General features: G+C 36.4%; 2 protein-coding genes across 3 annotated transcripts in view; both read left to right on the forward strand.

The window, feature by feature from the left end:
• Positions 1-7,960, forward strand: part of LOC121405980 (protein henna-like) — a 29,130-nt gene extending 21,170 nt beyond the window's left edge. The window contains exons 8-12 of the mRNA XM_041596974.1: positions 4,731-4,787; positions 5,285-5,380; positions 5,648-5,781; positions 6,409-6,528; positions 7,766-7,960. Coding sequence (XP_041452908.1) covers positions 4,731-4,787; positions 5,285-5,380; positions 5,648-5,781; positions 6,409-6,520 — 399 coding nt within the window. The 3' untranslated portion in view covers positions 6,521-6,528; positions 7,766-7,960. The remainder of the gene's footprint in view (positions 1-4,730; positions 4,788-5,284; positions 5,381-5,647; positions 5,782-6,408; positions 6,529-7,765) is intronic.
• Positions 7,961-10,783: 2,823 nt separating this feature from the next.
• Positions 10,784-20,678, forward strand: part of LOC121405689 (protein henna-like) — a 32,567-nt gene continuing 22,672 nt past the window's right edge. For both annotated transcript variants that reach the window (XM_041596589.1, XM_041596590.1), the window contains exons 1-3: positions 10,784-11,000; positions 14,972-15,085; positions 19,912-20,092. In XM_041596589.1, the coding sequence (XP_041452523.1) occupies positions 10,911-11,000; positions 14,972-15,085; positions 19,912-20,092 (385 nt within the window). In that variant the 5' untranslated portion in view covers positions 10,784-10,910. The remainder of the gene's footprint in view (positions 11,001-14,971; positions 15,086-19,911; positions 20,093-20,678) is intronic.

A 20,678-nucleotide genomic window follows, 5' to 3' on the forward strand; every position in this document is an offset into this window, starting at 1 on the left:
GAAAGCAGCGCTAATCAATTCTGCGTCAAAATTTTATAACCACAAAAACGACAAATTGATATAGGCGTAAATATTCATATCTGAATGACACGCGCCTCAAACCCAAGCGAACAACAACAACAACAACATGAAGGCATTACTATAGGGTTTTAGTTTTTAGTTTTAAATAACCGGGTCTGGAGAAAAGACTATGCTTGATTCTCAATTTACTCATAGCGCGTATATTCACAATACGTTCAGTATAATTTAAAACAACAACAAAGACTTTGATTCCACCAGTTTTAATTAACTGGGTCTGGAGAGAAGACTAGGCTCGATTCTCATTTTTATTCCACCGGAACATCATTATCGTATCTTAGTTTGGACTTATATCATAATATTTGAAACAATCGGGTCTGGAATAAAGACTTTGGACTTATATTATTATTTTTTAAACAACCGGGTCTGGAATAAAGACTTTGGATTTATATTATAATTTTTGAAACAACCGGGTCTGGAATAAAGACTTTGGGCTCATATTATTATTTTTTAAACAACCGGGTCTGGAATAAAGACTTTGGATTTATATTATAATTTTTGAAACATCCGGGTCTGGAAAAAGACTTTGGATTTATATTATAATTTTTTAAACAACCTGGTCTGGAGAAAAGACTTTGGACTTATATTATCATTTTTGATACAATCGGGTCTGGAATAAAGACTTTGGACTTATATTATAATTTTTTAAACAACCGGGTCTGGAATAAAGACTTTGGATTCATATTATAATTTTTGAAACAACGGGTCTGGAAAAAGACTTTGGATTTATATTATAATTTTTGAAACAACCGGGTCTGGAAAAAGACTTTGGATTTATATTATAATTTTGTAAACAACCGGGTCTGGAGAAAAGACTTTGGACTTATATTATAATTTTTGAAACAATCGGGTCTGGAATAAAGACTTTGGACTTATATTATTATTTTTTAAACAACCGGGTCTGGAATAAAGACTTTGGAATTATATTATAATTTTTGAAACAACAGGGTCTGGAAAAAGACTTTGGATTTATATTATAATTTTTTAAACAACCGGGTCTGGAGAAAAGACTTTGGACTTATATTATCATTTTTGAAACAATCGGGTCTGGAATAAAGACTTTAGGCTCATATGATTATTTTTTAAACAACCGGGTCTGGAATAAAGATTTTGTACTTATATTATAATTTTTGAAACAACCGGGTCTGGAATGAAGACTTTTGGCTCATATTATTATTTTTTAAACAACCGGGTCTGGAATAAAGACTTTGGATTTATATTTAAATTTTTGAAAAAACCGGGTCTGGAATAAAGACTTTGGATTTATATTATAATTTTTGAAACAACAGGGTCTGGAAAGGACTTTGGATTTATATTATAATTTTTGAAACAACCGGGTCTGGAGAAAAGACTTTGGACTTATATCATCATTTTTTAAACTATCGGGTCTGGAATAAAGACTTTGGGCTCATATGATTATTTTTTAAACAACCGGGTCTGGAATAAAGACTTTTGATTTATATTATAATTTTTGAAACAACCGGTCTGGCATAAAGACTTTTGGCTCATATTATTATTTTTTAAACAACCGGGTCTGGAATAAAGTCTTTGGATTTATATTATAATTTCTGAAACTTCCGGGTCTGGACAAAAGACTTTGGATTTATATTATAATTTTTTTAAACAACCTGGTCTGGAGAAAAGACTTTGGACTTATATTATCATTTTTGATACAATCTGGTCTGGAATAAAGACTTTGGACTTATATTATAATTTTTTAAACAACCGGGTCTGGAATAAAGACTTTGGATTTATATTATAATTTTTGAAACAACGGGTCTGGAAAAAGACTTTGGATTTATATTATAATTTTTGAAACAACCGGGTCTGGAAAAAGACTTTGGATTTATATTATAATTTTTTAAACAACCGGGTCTGGAGAAAAGACTTTGGACTTATATTATAATTTTTGAAACAATCGGGTCTGGAATAAAGACTTTGGACTTATATTATTATTTTTTAAACAACCGGGTCTGGAATAAAGACTTTGGAATTATATTATAATTTTTGAAACAACAGGGTCTGGAAAAAGACTTTAGGCTCATATGATTATTTTTTAAACAACCGGGTCTGGAATAAAGATTTTGTACTTATATTATAATTTTTTAAACAACCGGGTCTGGAATAAAGACTTTTGGCTCATATTATTATTTTTGAAACAACCGGGTCTGGAATAAAGACTTTGGATTTATATATAAATTTTTGAAACAACCGGGTCTGGAATAAAGACTTTGGATTTATATTATAATTTTTGAAACAACAGGGTCTGGAAAAGACTTTGGATTTATATTATAATTTTTGAAACAACCGGGTCTGGAGAAAAGACTTTGGACTTATATCATCATTTTTTAAACAATCGGGTCTGGAATAAAGACTTTGGGCTCATATGATTATTTTTTAAACAACCGGGTCTGGAATAAAGACTTTGGATTTATATTATAATTTTTGAAACAACCGGGTCTGGAATAAAGACTTTTGGCTCATATTATTATTTTTGAAACAACCGGGTCTGGAATAAAGACTTTGGATTTATATTATAATTTTTGAAACAACCGGGTCTGGAATAAAGACTTTGGATTTATATTATAATTTGTTAATTAACCGGTCAGGAAAAGAGACTTGGCACTTTTGTGCTATATGAACGCATTACTATACGATTTTAGTTCAGAACGGATTTGCCAAAAATCCCTTCAAATTTATTACATTTGTGGGTAAAGTCATTATTACATTTGTGGGTGATCAAAAATTATTACATTTGTGGGTAAAGTGCATTATTACATTTGTGGGTGAAATTATTACATTTGTGGGTAAAGTGTTATTACATTTGTGGGCGTTATTACATTTGTGGGTAAAGTGTTATTACATTTGTGGGCGTTATTACATTTGTGGGCGTTATTACATTTGTGGGTGCAACAGGGGCTACTTACATTGGCGAGTGGATACCATGCGCGACCAAAAAACACGTAAAAAGGGTGTCTTTTTCACGATAGGGCACGTTACGTACGTAACGTGATAAGGGTGTCAAAAACACAAAAATAATAAAAAAGGGTATCTATTTCGCTAGGAAAATTACGTGTTTAGGGTCGAATATGCGGGGATGATAAAACAAAATTAAAATGTTTTATAAAGGATGTCCTTTTTGCCCCAAAACTTCGTGTTTAGAGTCCGATTTGCGCGAGGTTTAGAAGGTGGGGTCGTACTAAACCAAATAAGGTAAAGCCGACGACCGAAGGACCCGTAACAATGAAAACATTCCTGTACTTGTTTAGGGGTTCATTTCAGGGAATATTACCAATAAGAGTATCGTTTTGTTTCCAATACTTGTTAAGGGTAGGGTTTCACACGCCAATACTTGTTAAGGGGTGCATTTTCAGAAAATGGAAATTACGTGTTTAGGGCGATTTTCGAGACCCCATGGTCGCGCATGGTATCCACTCGACGTGAATGGAAGTGCCCCCCCCCCCCCCGGGGCTATTTTCTTGTTATTGACTAACGGTACACGAAATAGTATGGATCGTGTTATAGTTATTGCGAAGGTTTATTATTCCAAAGGTTTGTTTTCCGAAACACGCATAGGCCAATTGCTTATTCCAAGATGTTTTGTTTGTCCAAATATAAAAAAGCTACTCGTTCATACAGGCATTTGTGGCATTATACTGAATGTTTTCTACTGACGGTAAAATGAGGTTCGTTATTTCAAAAGTTCGATAGTCCGAAAATGAAAATCGAAAAATATGTGTATATTATAGGAAACTTACTAAAATATTTCCCTAATATTTTCGAACCTTACTTCATCATCGAATCATCAAAGAACATTGATTCATTTCTAATGAATGATCTTTATAGGAATATCAAAACTCATTTTCGGGAAAAAGGAACAATCCTTCGGATTAAAGAGTCACTCGGGGTTAGTTGGTCTCGAAGACGTATTATAAGGCATGTATTTTATCATTGGAGGGGCAGTAGTACTAGTGTACATCAAAATGATATTTCGATTTTATTTCACAGTCCTATCTCCTCTTTTCAAACTAACTAATTGCTTTACAAAAGCGCAATAAGTGTGCATCGTATTTGCAGGATGGGCACAGAATCAGTTGATGAGAGTTGCGATGGGTGAAGGAAGAAATAACATAATAAAATAAAATTTACAGTACTTTATGCCTCATTTTCCGTATGTCAGATATTTTACATTAGCCTCATAATTATATTTTAAAAACACAATTCCATTCTTATTTCTCAATGTGAACTTTCCACTTTGCGATTTAATTCTATATCCCAACATGCCCAATCTCAACCTTCTCCACAACTTATAAATTTGTTTATTGAATTTAGTGCATGTATTTCAGTTATCATTACCATATTATAGTTTTTTATAAATATCTTTGGAAATGATATTGTAACGTGCTCTCATCTAGAATTACCTTGTAAGTGCAATATACCAACCTCAATTAATTAATTGTTACTTTATATTATTTGACTATTTCATTTCACTTATGTAACTATGAAATTTATGCTTACATTGTAATCTTTGTTTGTATCAGTCTCCCAACTGTTTTAAAAAGGAAGTATTGTGTACAATAAACCGAAATGAATGAATGAATGAAAATACATTTCAAAGGTTTTTCTCTTCGTTTTTTTTAAATCAATCTCAGGAAATTGGTTTACTATCTCTTGGTGCTTCAGATGAGCAAATTGACAAGCTCTCTAATGTAAGTATGTACTGGTAGGTGTGTTGTTTTTTTTTGGGGGGAGGGGGTGGGGTGTGTTAAGGAAATTTCTAATTTTCACGTTCCTTTTTTGAAATGTTAATTTTATTCTTTATATCCGCTTGACCATGTTGACTTATCTAAATTATCTAAATGACAATATCAGTTATTATCATGTGTTTAAAAGTGAAATTTTTTTGCTAGCTTATACTATTGTACTTTTCCCCACAACGTGTCTGTTCCTCCCCCCTTAATTCACCGTCATTTTTTATTATTTTTTGGCCAACGGGGGGAGGAGGGGGGGGGTGATTCTGTTGTTATACCCCTCCCCCCACATCACTTTCATTGTTTTCTCTTTTTATATGTTGTAGGCTAAGTGAACGGTCAATTCATCGGCAGCCTTTTTCAATGCCAATTAGACTTGGCTTTAAAGCGTATTATTGTCCTTTTCAAATTATTTGCTTGTCCTTCTTTTTAATTCACTTGTTAAAAAACATCAGCTCCTTTGGTTTACTCTTGAGTTTGGGCTGTGCAGACAGAATGGACAGGTGAAAGCCTACGGAGCGGGGCTACTATCATCTTTCGGTGAATTAGAGGTAGGCCTATATTTTAGTTCTTCATCATCTGTGTTCTTTTTCTTGTTGGAAAAAAATTGGTTGATTTAGTTATCCATCTATTTATTATTCATTTATTTATGCATGTATTTATTTAATATTTTTTATTTGCTTATTTATTTGCATTTGTTTCATTTACTTAAAATATTCTTTAATATTTTTTTCCAATACAATTTTTATAGGCATTTTGTTCCCGTTACATTGTCATTAATAAAATCAATAAACTAATATGTAATATTTTTCTTTCAGTATTGTTTGACTAATGAGCCTGAGATACGAAGTTTTGACCCCGAGAGGACCACAGTCACTGAGTATCCTGTTTGTAAGTTCCAACCCATATACTACTTGGCGGAGAGCTTTCAAGATGCGAAGGAAAAAGTCAGGTAACAAATGGAAAAGATGATGGTGAATAAGAAAAAAATGAATATTAAAGGCAAAGAGAGAGAGGTATGAAGAGAGACTGAAAAAAGGGGAGAGGAGGAGGGGGTAAAAAGTGGAGCCGGACTGGAGGAGGCAGGCGCCCACGGACATGAGGAGGATGAAGCGGCGAGAACGGCGTAGCTATAACAGGTGCATGGGGGAAGTGGCGACACCCCCCTATTCATGCTATTGTATAGGATTATTAGGTTAAGAAAAAAAGGGTTTAGCCATGTAACTCTACATTTTCCGTTTGAAGGGGCAAACGCATTGGGAGGTGGAAATTACAGAAAGGGCGCATGGCCTTTCCTGATTTGATCTAAAGATGGCAGCATTTCATTAATCTCCTTCTGGGTAGGCTTTGAAAATGAATTATACTCATTCGATGCAATAAATGCAAATTTTGCCTCGACCATTTTGGTTAATAAAAACTAATTGATTGTCAACTTCGTAGCCTTCTCGGATTCATGATTGGCCAGGTTTCCTTCTAAAGTAAGTTTTGGAAGATGAATTAAATTATGCATCCCCTCACCCTCTTTACCTCCATTCCTTCCCTCTTCTCACCCCCCCCCACATTCTCTCTCTGAGTGTAGGGCCTGGTCTAGAGGTATTGAAAGACCGTTTTCTGTCCATTATGACCCTCAAACACAAGCTATAAAGGTACTGGATCATCATGATGGCAGTCATCAAGATAATGACCATTGACACTAGAGGTACGTTTATGTTTTTATGACCTTGTTTTTGTGTATTTTGCTCAAGTACACGCACTGACGCACAATTACATTTTTTCATTAGAAATTCATGCCTTTCAGGGGCTGCGGAACGGTTTTAAAATGGGAGAGGGGGGGGGGATGGAAAACATTGGAGGCTGACCCCCCCCCCCCCCCCCGCCCTCAAGTTCCGCTGCTACAGGTTCCATGACATTTGCTCCGGTAACAATTGTTCCAGCTGCTGTAAATTCAACCATGGATTTAACGTAAGCCTAAGCCTAAAACTATTGCAACACTAAACACCCAACCCTATATCTTAGACGAAATAAAGCCAGGAGCAATTGTCGCTTGAGAAAATGTCGTGTCACCCCTTATGGAATAAAGAGTCAACAATAAAATACTGACAAGAGCTTTTTGAAATGTATTGAGAATGATTGATCGAGGCTGATTTTTTTTTGGATACAGCTATATTTTGAGGATTGCAAGATAAGGATATTAGGATCATTATTTTATAACGATCAAATAAAATGGCTTTGGTTGGTTGGGTCTTCTTCTTTTGTTGGTTATGGCAATCGTTCTTGTATTTGTAATTGTCGTAATTTTCTCTTTTACGATGCGTAGTGATTTCGTGATATTTTGGTCGCTCTCAGCATGCTCAGGCTGCTTTATAACTTATTCTAGGCGTTGGGGGTCCCTCACACATACAATCCTTATCTACAAATGATTTAATCACATAATGAATATTGTTGGCATAATCTTTTTCGCTACATTGACATTAAAATTGAATTTAAAAAAATAGCCCAGTTCCATCTCGTTGGTGACACCAAGTACATGCAAAATTAATTCGAGGGATGAAGGGGGGGGGGGGGCAACCTTATACTCATAAAAATTTCCTTTTTAAAATCATTTTTTCTAAAGTGAAATTCAGATTCCGTGCCCCCATTTGATGAATTAAATGATTAAAAAAACATTTTTTTAATATAAGTTTTCAAAATATCATGGGGCAGGCTCCTCCACCTGCTAGCCCCCCCCCCCCCCCCGTGAGTACGGCCGTGTTTATGGGTGATCTTCATTGCCTTAATTGGAATCTGTATACACAATCAATATCAGATGAAAAGGGGGCTTGCGTTTAAACATGCATGTTTATCCATTACTGAGCAAACCAATTAAACATGAACATTGCGGTTTCCCGGAATTTTCATTGTAGTTATTAAATGTTTCAATGTTTTTAATTCAACAGCTAGATGGTGTATCTACTACATGCATTTGAGAACAGCGTAATCATCACTGCAGTTACTATGGTAACTGGAATTGACAACAGTAGACCAGCGGATCACAAAAAAAATTAATGTACGTTTCGATGTTTATCTTTTGTATTTTACAAAATTGCATGCACTGTAAAACCGTGTTTTTTAATTCTAACCACATTTTGAAAGTCCGCAACCATGAACATTTTTTTTTCTCTTTTTAAATATATATTATATATATATATATATATATGTGTGTGTATACACATATATATGTATATATAAATATATATATATATCAAGTTTAAACAACTTGTTTAAACCAATATGACCAGCGTTTTTACAGTGCAATAACAACCCAAAGCGTATGGCCGGTGGTGCCCAGGTAAACATGGTAAAGATGGGGGTGGGAACCATAATTCAGGCATTATGAAAAATACGAGACATTTGGCTTCCTCCTGCTCGTACGCAAGGGCGTCCGTCGATATAACACATGATATTTTTATGAAAATATGCACCCTTTTTCTTAAATTTGATGGAGAGGGGGAAAATTAATCGTATCAAGTCGGGGTATTCAGTAATGAGTACAGGAGAAAATATATTTCACTGATTTTCATGATTCATTCCATTTGATTAACTCATCTATTCGTGTTTTGGGCTAATCTTTCCCTTACGCATTGCTTTTTGCAGAAGTTCTATGGAAAATGCACATCACCTCTTTTCACACAAACTTTGAGACACTCTGTATTCATTCCCCCATTGCTCGAGAATGAATGGGCAGTTAACGACGGGGTTAAAGATTTATTGAGGAACGGAATGTATATTTCATGAAAATGAAAGCCATTTCCCCATTGGATGTTATCTTCAATACGTGTTTTTTAGATGAAGTTAGTTGTCGAATAGGCTCTCCTGGCATTTGAGGTCTCTATCGGTGACGTCACTCAGGATCGTCATGCCTGAACCATCGGCCGGCCGGCGGGGGGTCGCAATGGTAGTATGATTTATGCATATATAATGCACTCGATATATACAATAATCTTGTCCTCCCGTTCAAATGAATGTGAAACTCATATAATTTTCATCAGAGCATTCAACAGGAGTACTGTAGTACACATTTCTTTGTTATAAGTGAATTAAAGTCCCTCCAGTGAGTTTTATCACCCCTATTGTGAAAATGTATCACCCCTACGTTGTAACACAGTCAGCTGTTTGCACTCAGGGTCACTCCGTGACCTGTGTGTGCGTTCAAGAGTTGTACACGATTTTCTGTCTCATTTAGGCAGAAATCTTTCATAATGGACACCATTTTCATGTTTGTCCTACTTCCTCTCCCCCCCCCTCCATTCGCCTAATATTATGATCGTTTGATCATGATCATGATCGTTTTTTTTTCCTGTTTTATTTTGCTTTGTTTTGTATTTTATTTCATTTTGTATAATATGTATAATGTACAATGATTATGTTTGTTTTATGTATAAAAAGTTATGAACATAAAAAATATTTTAAAGAGAGAAAAAAAAATCGTGTGTGAAGTAAATGCGATATAATGGCCATTCGGTTGCATATTTCAGCTCATAGTGTACAGAAAATCATTTACTTAAAGTTATGATATTGAAATCATTATGTTACACTGACGGATTACGCATGGTTGTTTTGCTTTGTTCGTTTCTCTTCTTTTGCGAAATGATAATTATTGAACAACAATTAACACTGTAATTCATGCTTCAACTAATTATTATATACAATATCCATCTGCATGATCAGTTTTGTTCCTTATTTTCTTCTCATTCATATAATACTCGTTTGTTTAGAATTGTCAAATCACCATCTTTAAAGGGCAGGTTCATTTTGACGACAGTTGTTTTGTGTGTGCAAATTTACCACACAAATAATTATTCCTAATGCTTTGAGGAAAATCCATCAAAGCTTTAAAATGTTATAATAATGTTTCCGATTTGTGGCATCTTCACGAGCCGCAGCCCTTTATGTTGTGTAATATAACATGCATAAATTTAAATGTTGAATAGTCCTTGATGACTATATACAATATACATTAGTCTTTTTTCAAGAACGAGTGTGAAAATAGTCTGTCGTTCTTTCTTTGCTTTTGTCATGGAGTAGACCTATATTATTGCAAAACATCAGATGCGAACAAACAGTATTGTTACATTGTAATTAAATAAACCCGATTAAAGAAGCTTTTCTTTGCATTGAATGATTGTTTGCCTTTGTTTTTCCTTTTGAATTACTGGATGAGTCGGGTTTTGGTTTATTCGTCTCTCTATTGCTTTACTCGTTTATTTTCATGGAGTAAAAAGGGTCAGAAGAGGGTATAAAGAGGCCCACTGTATAGGCGTACAGAGATGCAATAAGGAAGAGAGAGAGAGAGAGAGAGATTGGAGGCGAGAGGAAGGGAAGGGGGGAGATAGGGTGTAAGGGTGGGGGTGGGGGGCTTCTAGCATGGATGCAGACAACTCCCCGGTTTAAGTTGACCATTTTGGCCTATTGCTTGTATGGGTGGTCTTTTATCCATTTCTCGTGTTTTTTCTCTTTTTTGAGGGGCGGATCCCCCCCCCCCCCCACCGATAGTGTCCCCTTAGTATCGTGCGATGCAATGCATGGACTTTAATTTTTATGAGTATAATAAATTAAACTTGATAGAATAACAATGAGGGGTACATTTCATGAGAGGTCCTGTCTGGCGTTTTATCCAACGAGTTTTATCCCACGATTTCCATAGTAACAGTGCTTCTCAGCCAATCAAAATCAAGGAAAGTTTTCAGATCTGACAACTTATCAGATGTGCAACACGCTCCTCCCGAGGTCTGAACGAGATCGGGGCCTGGGTTTAGCAGACTAGATGTGAGACAGCGCCCACTTCCATCCCTTTACACACCCACTAAATACACACACTCGAATTACACAGGATTTGCAATAGGATTTTCATGTGACGAGCCAATAGGATCAGCTGTGCGATATCGATGAGTGCCTATTTTTGGCACGCCGTAAACTATACTATAGCTGATACATATCACATAGATCTACGTATTATACATTGTGGATCCAGGCTTACGAAACTACGAATCATTCCCGCGTTTCTCGCTTAAATTTTCGGTATAAATTCACTTTTTCACCAAGATGGATGGTACGAAAACTGATAGCAACATGAACAAGAGGCCTCATCCAGATGAAGCTGGTGACGATTTTGATACCAAGCTGAAAAAAGCGGTGAGCTCTTCATACATGTATATTTCGTAAATAAGAGTTAAGACTATCAGTATCATATCATTGATTAATGCGAGGTTAGCTATACTAGGCCTGGTAGTATTAATACTATGAAGGCCAAACGAAACACCACCAAGGCATCATCAGAAAATTTGGTGTTGATTTTTGACTGGTGTTCGTTTGTGCAGTTTATAACTACATGCATGGTTTGTGCATTGCATTTTATGTGAAATCAGACTGAATTGTTTGTGGAGAATGAAAAAAGGGAGATGACTTTGTCTTTAACAGTGATGTTCCCATCTCCGTCTCTGAGTCTGAGTCTTAGTTAGACTGTTGTTACTGTATAAATAGGGGCCTATGACAGAGATGCCAAGTTCAAAGACCAGCTATGTGTGAGATTTTCTGTGAATCTGAGTGAGATCACAGACATTGTCATTGTGTACAATGTATATGGGGATAGGCTGTGTTATGCCATGGTCACATTTGTTCTACGGCGGCCGTACGGCGAGTCGAAAACGGCCGTTTCAAATTTTTTTGTCCAACTACATGTATGTAGTTTGAATCAAAATTGATAAAACGGCTGTTTTCGACTCGCCGTACGGCCGCCGTAGAACAAATGTGGGCATAATCGTGATATAGTCCCCAAATCCAAAAGTGGGGATCATTAGATTCACACCTACCAGAACGCATGAAAATCACTTCCTTTCTCCAGAACACAGTCCCCAACTCTCGTACAACAATGTGGCAAAATGATAACACACACAAATGAAACACACAGTATATAAACACTAGGGTTCTCTCCCTATTATATACTCGTGATACAGTCCCCACTCAATGGGAAATCAAGTTCGATTTTCACGGCGGTGGGGACAGTTTAAACAGTATAGTATACTCGTGATCCAGTCCCCACGCTATGGGATACACAGTTCGCTTTGTACGCAGTGGGGACTGTTCCAACAGTATAGCTATACTCGTGATACCATCCCCACGCTATGGGATACACAGTTCGCTTTGTACGCAGTGGGGATAGCTCCAACAGTATATATACTCGTGATACCGTCCCCCCACAACATCAAAGCGTGCTCGTTCAACAAGAGGATGGGGACAGTTTCCCGATGCAACGTGACAAGGATAAAACACATTTGGGTATGGTTGCGGAAGTTGGGGGAGGGGTGAGGGGGGGGAGGACTTCAGCCCCTTTCTTTTTCCAAACATAAACGTAAAAATATGACCATAAGATTGTGATTTACTGTGCATCTTCAGTTTCCAATGTAATGCACTTTACCCATGAATGTAATAATTTTTGATCGCCCACAAATGCCTTCATATGATCTATGAAGCACAAAAGTGCAAAGTCTTTTTCCAGACCCGGTTAATTAAAAATTATAATACAAGTCCAAAGTCTTTTTTCCAGACCCGGTTGTTTCAAAAATCATAATATAAGTCCAAACTAAGATACCATAATGATATTCCAGTGGAATAAAAATTAAAAATCGAGTTTAGTCTTTTCTCCAAACCCCGATATTCCAAAATTATAAATAATACAACAACAATAACAGTATAACTATAAAGACAGCCCCCCCCCCATAATCTTATTAATGCTGGCTAACATGGACATATTTATAGCATAGTCTTTCAGCCAGACCCAGTTATTTTTTTCCAGAATAACGCTACTAGTAATAAGAATAAGAAAAACTCAATATCTAAGACCAAACAATCCTTCAACCTAAAAACCTATTTTAAAAAGAGGTTTTGAGCGTTTTCTTTATTCCAGACCTAATCAATTTTCATAAAATATGAAAAAAAAATCTTCTAACGTGAGACCCTATCATATTCTTATTCTTGTGGAATAACACAAGTTTTAAAACATACTCTTTCCTCCAGATCCGGTTATTTAAAATCAATTTAAACAATCTTAAAAACATAAGACTTTGTCACATCCTTATTCCTGTGGAATAACAGGAGTACATGTATTATGCCTAGTCTTTCGTCTATAGACCTGGTTATTTAAAAGATAAACAAATATTGGAAAAAAACATCAAAGCTATAAGACCAATCTTCAAAATTAAACCCAAAAGTTAAAATGCTTGGATTTAGAGTGTTGTCTTAACCCCACACCCAGTTCTCTTAGAAATACAAATTAAGCATAACTTTAATCTTAAAACTTGTTTCCCACGATTTCCAATTTTGAAATAACTGTGTCTGGAGCAAAGACTACACCATATTTCCGTGCTATTCAATGTTGATAAGATTGCGAGGTTTATGTCTTGTCGTGTTTTTAACGATTTTTTTAACTAGGTCTGGAGGAAAGACTACACTATATGTCCATGTTGTTCGACATAAATATTTTTTTATTATTATTATTAATTTATTAGTAGTAGTATTCATTTTTATTTCAAAGATCTGGGTCTGGGTGAAAGACTACGCTATATTTCCATGTGGGCCTTTGTTACTTTTTTACTCTGGTCTTGAAAAAAGACTTTGAACTTATATCACAATTTTTTAAAACAACCGGGTCTGGAAAAAAGACTTTGGACTTGTATTATCATTTTTAATTAACCGGGTCTGGAAAAAGACTTTGCACTTTTGTGCTTCATATGAAGGCATTTGTGGGCGATCAAAAATTATTACATTCATGGGTAAAGTGCATTACATTGGAAACTGAAGATGCACAGTAAATCACAATCTTATGGTCATATTTTTACGTTTATGTTTGGAAAAAGAAAGGGGCTGAAGTCCTCCCCCCCCCTCCCCCGCCGCCCCCCCCCCCCCCCCTCACCCTCCCCCAACTTCCGCAACCATACCCAAATGTGTTTTTATCCTTGTCACGTTGCATCGGGAAACTGTCCCCATCCTCTTGTTGAACGAGCACGCTTTGATGTTGTGGGGGGACGGTATCACGAGTATATATACTGTTGGAGCTATCCCCACTGCGTACAAAGCGAACTGTGTATCCCATAGCGTGGGGATGGTATCACGAGTATAGCTATACTGTTGGAACAGTCCCCACTGCGTACAAAGCGAACTGTGTATCCCATAGCGTGGGGACTGGATCACGAGTATACTATACTGTTTAAACTGTCCCCACCGCCGTGAAAATCGAACTTGATTTCCCATTGAGTGGGGACTGTATCACGAGTATATAATAGGGAGAGAACCCTAGTGTTTATATACTGTGTGTTTCATTTGTGTGTGTTATCATTTTGCCACATTGTTGTACGAGAGTTGGGGACTGTGTTCTGGAGAAAGGAAGTGATTTTCATGCGTTCTGGTAGTGTGAATCTAATGATCCCCACACTTGGATTTGGGGACTATATCACGATTATGCCCAAATGGGACCATGGTATTAGTTGCGTGAGACAGAGATTTGAGGGGATGAACAAGAGTCCAAAATGCTTGAGTCTCACGCATAATGCGTGATACTTGGTTGCTTTGCTATGATCATTATTCCCCAGAGCTCAGGTATATCCAGGGAATTAAAAGGTAACTCCTTGGTACTGGTATAGCATGAAATATTAGACTCTATCATTGACTTTTTTATGTTTCATATTGTCTCCATTATCTTCTTCCTTTTTTAATCTTCTCCTTTTTCTTCCTCTTCGTCTTCTTCCCCTTCTCCTTTTCCTTCTCCTTACTACCGGTACTTTTTTAAAATTCTCCATTACATAGTAATTTGTAGGTTACAGGCACACATTATTTTGATAGTTAGATGGAGATAGCAACAGTGATAGACCTGGGAACACGACTGCAAATTTAATTGCATTTTTCCAGTAGATCCGGTAATAAGGTAATAAGAAGACGTTATTTCAGATGGTAGACTGTACTTTGTCAGTTCAAAGAAAAAAATAATTCTTTTGGAGTGGAAAATACTGGTAGCCAACTAGCCATTTTGGTATACAGTACAGATATAGATCTACCCCTATATAACCCTCTCCCAGAAGGAATAATGAATATTTATGCGTTTGTTTTTACAGTACCTTGGCAACAGTAACAGCTACAGGAAGGAAGATTCCGATTCCTGTACGTCCATCATGTTTGGACTCAAGGAAGAGGTTGGCGTCCTGGCCAAAACACTCAAACTCTTTGAGGTAAGAAACCATCGGTCATCAATGACTTCCTCTTTACCCTGCTTTGGCCAGAGTGAAATAACGAATCTACACTGTCACTGTACATGTATGTAGGCCTTCCTGACACATGGATCAAGCAGAATTTTTCTTAGCATATAGATCTGCAGATTTTATGAAATTTTGTTTCAAAATGGCTGTCTTGAATTGTCTTCAAATTGGAAACTTGGTACTTACATGTATGATGTACCTGTAAGATAAAAAATGATTTGTGGATGGATATTTAGCCAACATGTTGGCTGGCTAAACTTTTTCCCCCATACATCAATTAATATAACCCACAGTTTTACCTACAACTCTACATATCTTCCTGGTGGAAGATAAAAAATGATTTGTGGAAGGATATTTAGCCAACATGTTGGCTGGCTAAGCTTTTTCCCCCATACATCAATTAATATAACCCACAGTTTTACCTACATGTACAACTGTACAATATCTTCCTGGTGGAAGATAAAAAATGATTTGTGGATGGATATTTAGCCACATGTTGGCTGGCTAAACTTTTTCCCCCATACGTCAATTAATATAACCCACAGTTTTAGCTACAACTGTACATATCTTCCTGGTGGAAGATAAAAAATGATTTGTGGATGGATATTTAGCCAACATGTTGGCTGGCTAAACTTTTCCCCCATACATCAATTAATATAACCCACAGTTTTACCTACAACTGTACATATCTTCCTGGTGGAAGATAAAAAATGATTTGTGGATGGATATTTAGCCAACATGTTGGCTGGCTAAACTTTTTCCCCCATACATCAATTAATATAACCCACAGTTTTACCTACAACTGTACATATCTTCCTGGTGGAAGATAAAAAATGATTTCTGGATGGATATTTAGCCAACATGTTGGCTGGCTAAACTTTTTCCCCCATACATCAATTAATATAACCACAACCAGTGTTACCTACAACTTTACATATCTTCCTGGTGGCAGATAAAAAATGATTTGTGGATGGATATTTAGCCAACATGTTGGCTGGCTAAACTTTTTCCCCCATACATCAATTAATATAACCCACAGTTTTACCTACAACTGTACATATCTTCCTGGTGGAAGATAAAAAATGATTTGTGGATGGATATTTAGCCAACATGTTGGCTGGCTAAACTTTTTCCCCCATACATCAATTAATATAACCCACAGTTTTACCTACAACTGTACATATCTTCCTGGTGAAGATTAAAAAATGATTTGTGGATGGATATTTAGCCAACATGTTGGCTGGCTAAACTTTTTCCCCCATACATCAATTAATATAACCCACAGTTTTACCTACAACTGTACACATAGTACATGTATGTGATGACCATCTGGGAGCTCTTCACTGCATTGAGTTTTAAAGAGATTTAGCATGGTACGTATCTCTAGGCTGTATGATCTCTCCCAACTCTTGGTAATTGATAGGTTTACAATGATCAAGTTGAAGTATAATTTGTATAGACAGCTGGCAGCATTCTGTTTCGAGGAGTTTTATTTATTTTTTATAATTTCTCCTCGTACACAGACGGCCCGCTATCATGCAACCGCCATTAGGGGGTTAAGAATGCATAACTTTAGGGGGTTACTTTGGCTTTCGCCGGTTCGCCCAACTGGCACTTCCCTGGTTTACCCGAACTGAATACATAAACATATAGCCATTGTATCTCTGTACAGATTGAGGTACATGTAATAGAACTTTGGTCTCTGTAATTGGTGAGTGGAGCCAACAGAGTTCAGCGAAACAACCAATGACAGAGACTGTTCGCTTTTAGTCTAAATTTTGTAGTGCTGCACAAAGTATGAAAGCATACCGAGTAGTGAGCTGAGTACAGCTCCAGGATTTCATAACTGGGGGCCATGTCATAAAGCTGTTCGTAAGTTAAGAGTGACTTTAAGCATAACTGATGAACCTTTCTTACGCGCTTAACCATCGCCAATGATTATACCATTTAACACAAGAAAGGACACACGTGTTGTTCTTAAAGTCGTTCTTATTAACTTACGAACAGCTTTACTGGGGGCCGTGACATAAAGCTGTTCGTAAGTTAACTTAAGAGTGACTTTAAGAACTACTGGTTAACCCTTGTGGTAAATGGTACTGACCATTAAATGTTCATTGGTGATTATTTTCCCCATAAGAAAGGTACACCAGTCTTTCTTATAGTCAGTCTTAACTCACGAACAGCTTCATGTAATACCCACCACGAAGGAGGTTCAAAGTAAAAAGTGTAAATTTTCTGCGTGTCTGGCAATATTTTTGATGAAATTTTTTTGAGAAATTACCTACATGTAAGTAGGTTTTGATGTGTACATTACATGTACATGGTTGAATTTATTCTCTCTTAGTTGATTGGAAGTGGGTTAGGTACATACTATAAAGAATATAGGTACTTGTTCAATCTCTGTCTACCACGCTTCTTACATTTCTTCACTATTCATCAACAAAGATCAACATAGTACTATGTTTGTAAAGCTCCTGCCTATAACTTTCGTAAATCCAGAAAACAGACTGGTTTCAATTCTTTTCAATCTCTTGCCCCTCCCCCCCCCCCCTGAATTAGGAACGAACTCCCAACATCTTTCGGAAACATCTCTTCTTTAGACCTCTTCAAATAACATCTTAAGACACACCTGTATGATATAAACCATAACTTGTCGTATGCCTTTACAGCACTTTGTATCACCTGGAAAAGGTGCTATCCAATTATTATTATTATTTCTCCACTCATCATAAAAACAGAAAGGAAGAAATATTTTTTTTTCTCCTGGTATCATTAAAGTATGATTGAAATAGTCATAGATGTACATATGCAATAGTGCATTCACTTCTTTTCAATTTTATTCAAGAGTCCCCTACTACATCTCATAGGTCCCCAGAGGGGCCATTTTTCAAGCTACTTTGTCATTATTGTTTACTGTTTTTTATTATTTTGTTTATTTTATTCTGTTGTTTTATTTAATGTCGTTTATTCACTAATTTATTACCATTGTTTATTATTGCTATTATCATTGTCATCTTTATTGCCATTACACATATCTTAATTAAGTATTGTTATTATTTAATCATAATTTTATTTTGTTTATTTTTTGTTGTTGTCTTAACTTTGTTTTTAATGCACATGTTATTTTTAATTTTTCATGGGGGTGGGAGGGGGTCGATATCCTGATGTTGACTTTCCCTGCATTTATTTTTCAATAAAGACCCAATCTATTCTAATTTCTATTACAAGTCTATGGTGAGTGTTTGGTTCAGGAAAATCAAATAAAGACTCAATACATAGACTACTGGCGATGCAGCACCCAGTAGGTTATTATATTGGATGTGACAGGTTAAAAGTTCCCAGGGTTGCATTTAGGGATTCTGCCAAACTAAAGTTTCACATTTCCATCAGATATAAGTAGCAGGATGTTTTTCAAGCGTACACTCCATGTACAATTGGTATTAGGTTCAGAGACATTGCTTTGTAATGTGATCCCTGTCACGACATGTAAAGCTATACACATGCCAACACGTTCATGTAGTTTGTTGGCTCACAGAGTAGGTTGGTAGTCTGATACACCGCATGTTATTGATTTTTGTGGGGAAAATCTATAGAAATCTAAAGTTACAGACCAACACCTGTTTATGCCTACAAGTATTAAATGGTACATCCTATGGCAGTAGAGTGGGACAAACGTGTAAATGAATCATGAATGCAGAAATAGGGCCTACATTTTCAATGGTGTTTGTGTAAAAATAAGCCAGTTTAATCCCACCGCTGCCACCATTTGTGTGTAAAAGTAAACCAGTTTATAAAAAAACAGTTAATTCCACTGCTACAAGTACACCAGCTGTAGTGTGTATTGTGTAAACATAAACCAATAAATCCCACCACTGCCACCAGTTGTAGCACTTGTGTAAAAATAAGCCAGTTTACATGTAATCCCAACGCTGCCACCAGTTGTGTGTAAAAATAAACCAGTAATTATATACAGTAAATCCCACTGCTACACGAGCTTTATTGTGTAAACATAGTAAACCAATGAAATTCCACCACTGCAACCAGTTGTAGGGTTAAATAAACCAGTTGATATTGGCCCTACATGTACAATAAATCCCACCACTGCTATCAGTTATAGTGTGTCAGAAAATAAGTCAGTGTATGTAGGCTACAATTTAGACTGCCACCAGTTGTAGCACTTGTGTAAAAAAATAAGTCAGTTTATGTAGACTGCCAACAGTTGTAGATTGTAAAAAAATAAGTCAGTTTATAATATGCAATAAATCCTACCACTGCTACCAGTTGTAGTGTGTAAAAAAATAAGCCAGTTTATATTCAATAAATGCCACCAGTTGTAGTGGGTTACTGTGGGTAAGAAAATAAGTCAGTTTATTATACAGTAATCCCACCACTGCTATCAGTTGTAGTGTGTAAGAAAATAAGTCTGCCACCAGTTGTAGTGTGTAAAAAAATAAGTCAGTTTATAATATACAATAAATCACACACCACTGCTACCAGTTGTAGTGGGTAAAGAATAAGTCAGTTTATTAGATATCCCACAACTGCTATCAGTTGTAGTGTATGATCTCCCAATTACCTCAGCCTACATGTAGTTTAGAAATCAGGGATCACTATATTGTCCACCCATTTGTTTTTACCTTTCCAATTTTGACACCTTTTTATACTGATATCTTACCTTACAAAGTTTAAGACTGTAAAGATGCCTAATTGTAACTGGAGCTAAAGGAAACCCTTGCCTGCAAAAGATTTCAGGACAGTGTCTGTAACTCCTGCAATCCCTGATCATTTCTCTATTGCAGGAGAGAGGGGTAAACCTCACCCACATTGAGTCTCGGCCATCCAAGAGAATGCCGGGAAGCTATGAGTTCTTGGTGACCAGTGAAGCGCCACCAGCGGAACTTGAGGAAACCCTCAACAGCCTCAAGGATCGGGTCACTTACCATCAGATCCTGTCCCGGACTCATGACACAAAGGATTCAGGTAGGAATAGGTCTTGCAGTTGAGGCAGATAGAATCATGGAAATACCATTTCAGACCCTCTGTAGATTATTTGTTTTATTATTTGAATTCTATATTCAAGAATGTTTCTTATTTTGAAGCATTAACAATACAAGAATAATTTGTTTTTAATCAAGAAAATTAAGCAGGTGTAACAACATGTACACAGTTTAGATCCTAATACCTTGGTCACATGGCTGCCATACGGCGAGTCGATAACAGCCGTTTTTTTTTTTCATTTTTATTCAACCACCTATATGTAGCTGGTACAAAAATGTTAAAACGGCTGTTTTCGACTCGCCACACGGCCGCCGTAGAACAAATGTGACCATGGTATTAGGATGTGATTTTTTTGTTTTTGCAATTAACCTTCATGTAATTTAGGAACACAGGAGACAGCCAAGATGAGCGGGTTGCCTGGTGTCTATAGCTAGTACAGTTTGAGATAATATATATCACCCATCCTTAGGATCTAAACTGTACGTTCATGTTACATTCAATTTTCTTGATTATAGAGAAAATCTTACATGTACATACACCCATATACATGTAGCTCCAAAAGCAACGG

The sequence above is a fragment of the Lytechinus variegatus genome, chromosome 19 (assembly GCF_018143015.1).
Source record: "Lytechinus variegatus isolate NC3 chromosome 19, Lvar_3.0, whole genome shotgun sequence".
NCBI classification, from domain to species: Eukaryota; Metazoa; Echinodermata; class Echinoidea; order Temnopleuroida; family Toxopneustidae; genus Lytechinus; species Lytechinus variegatus.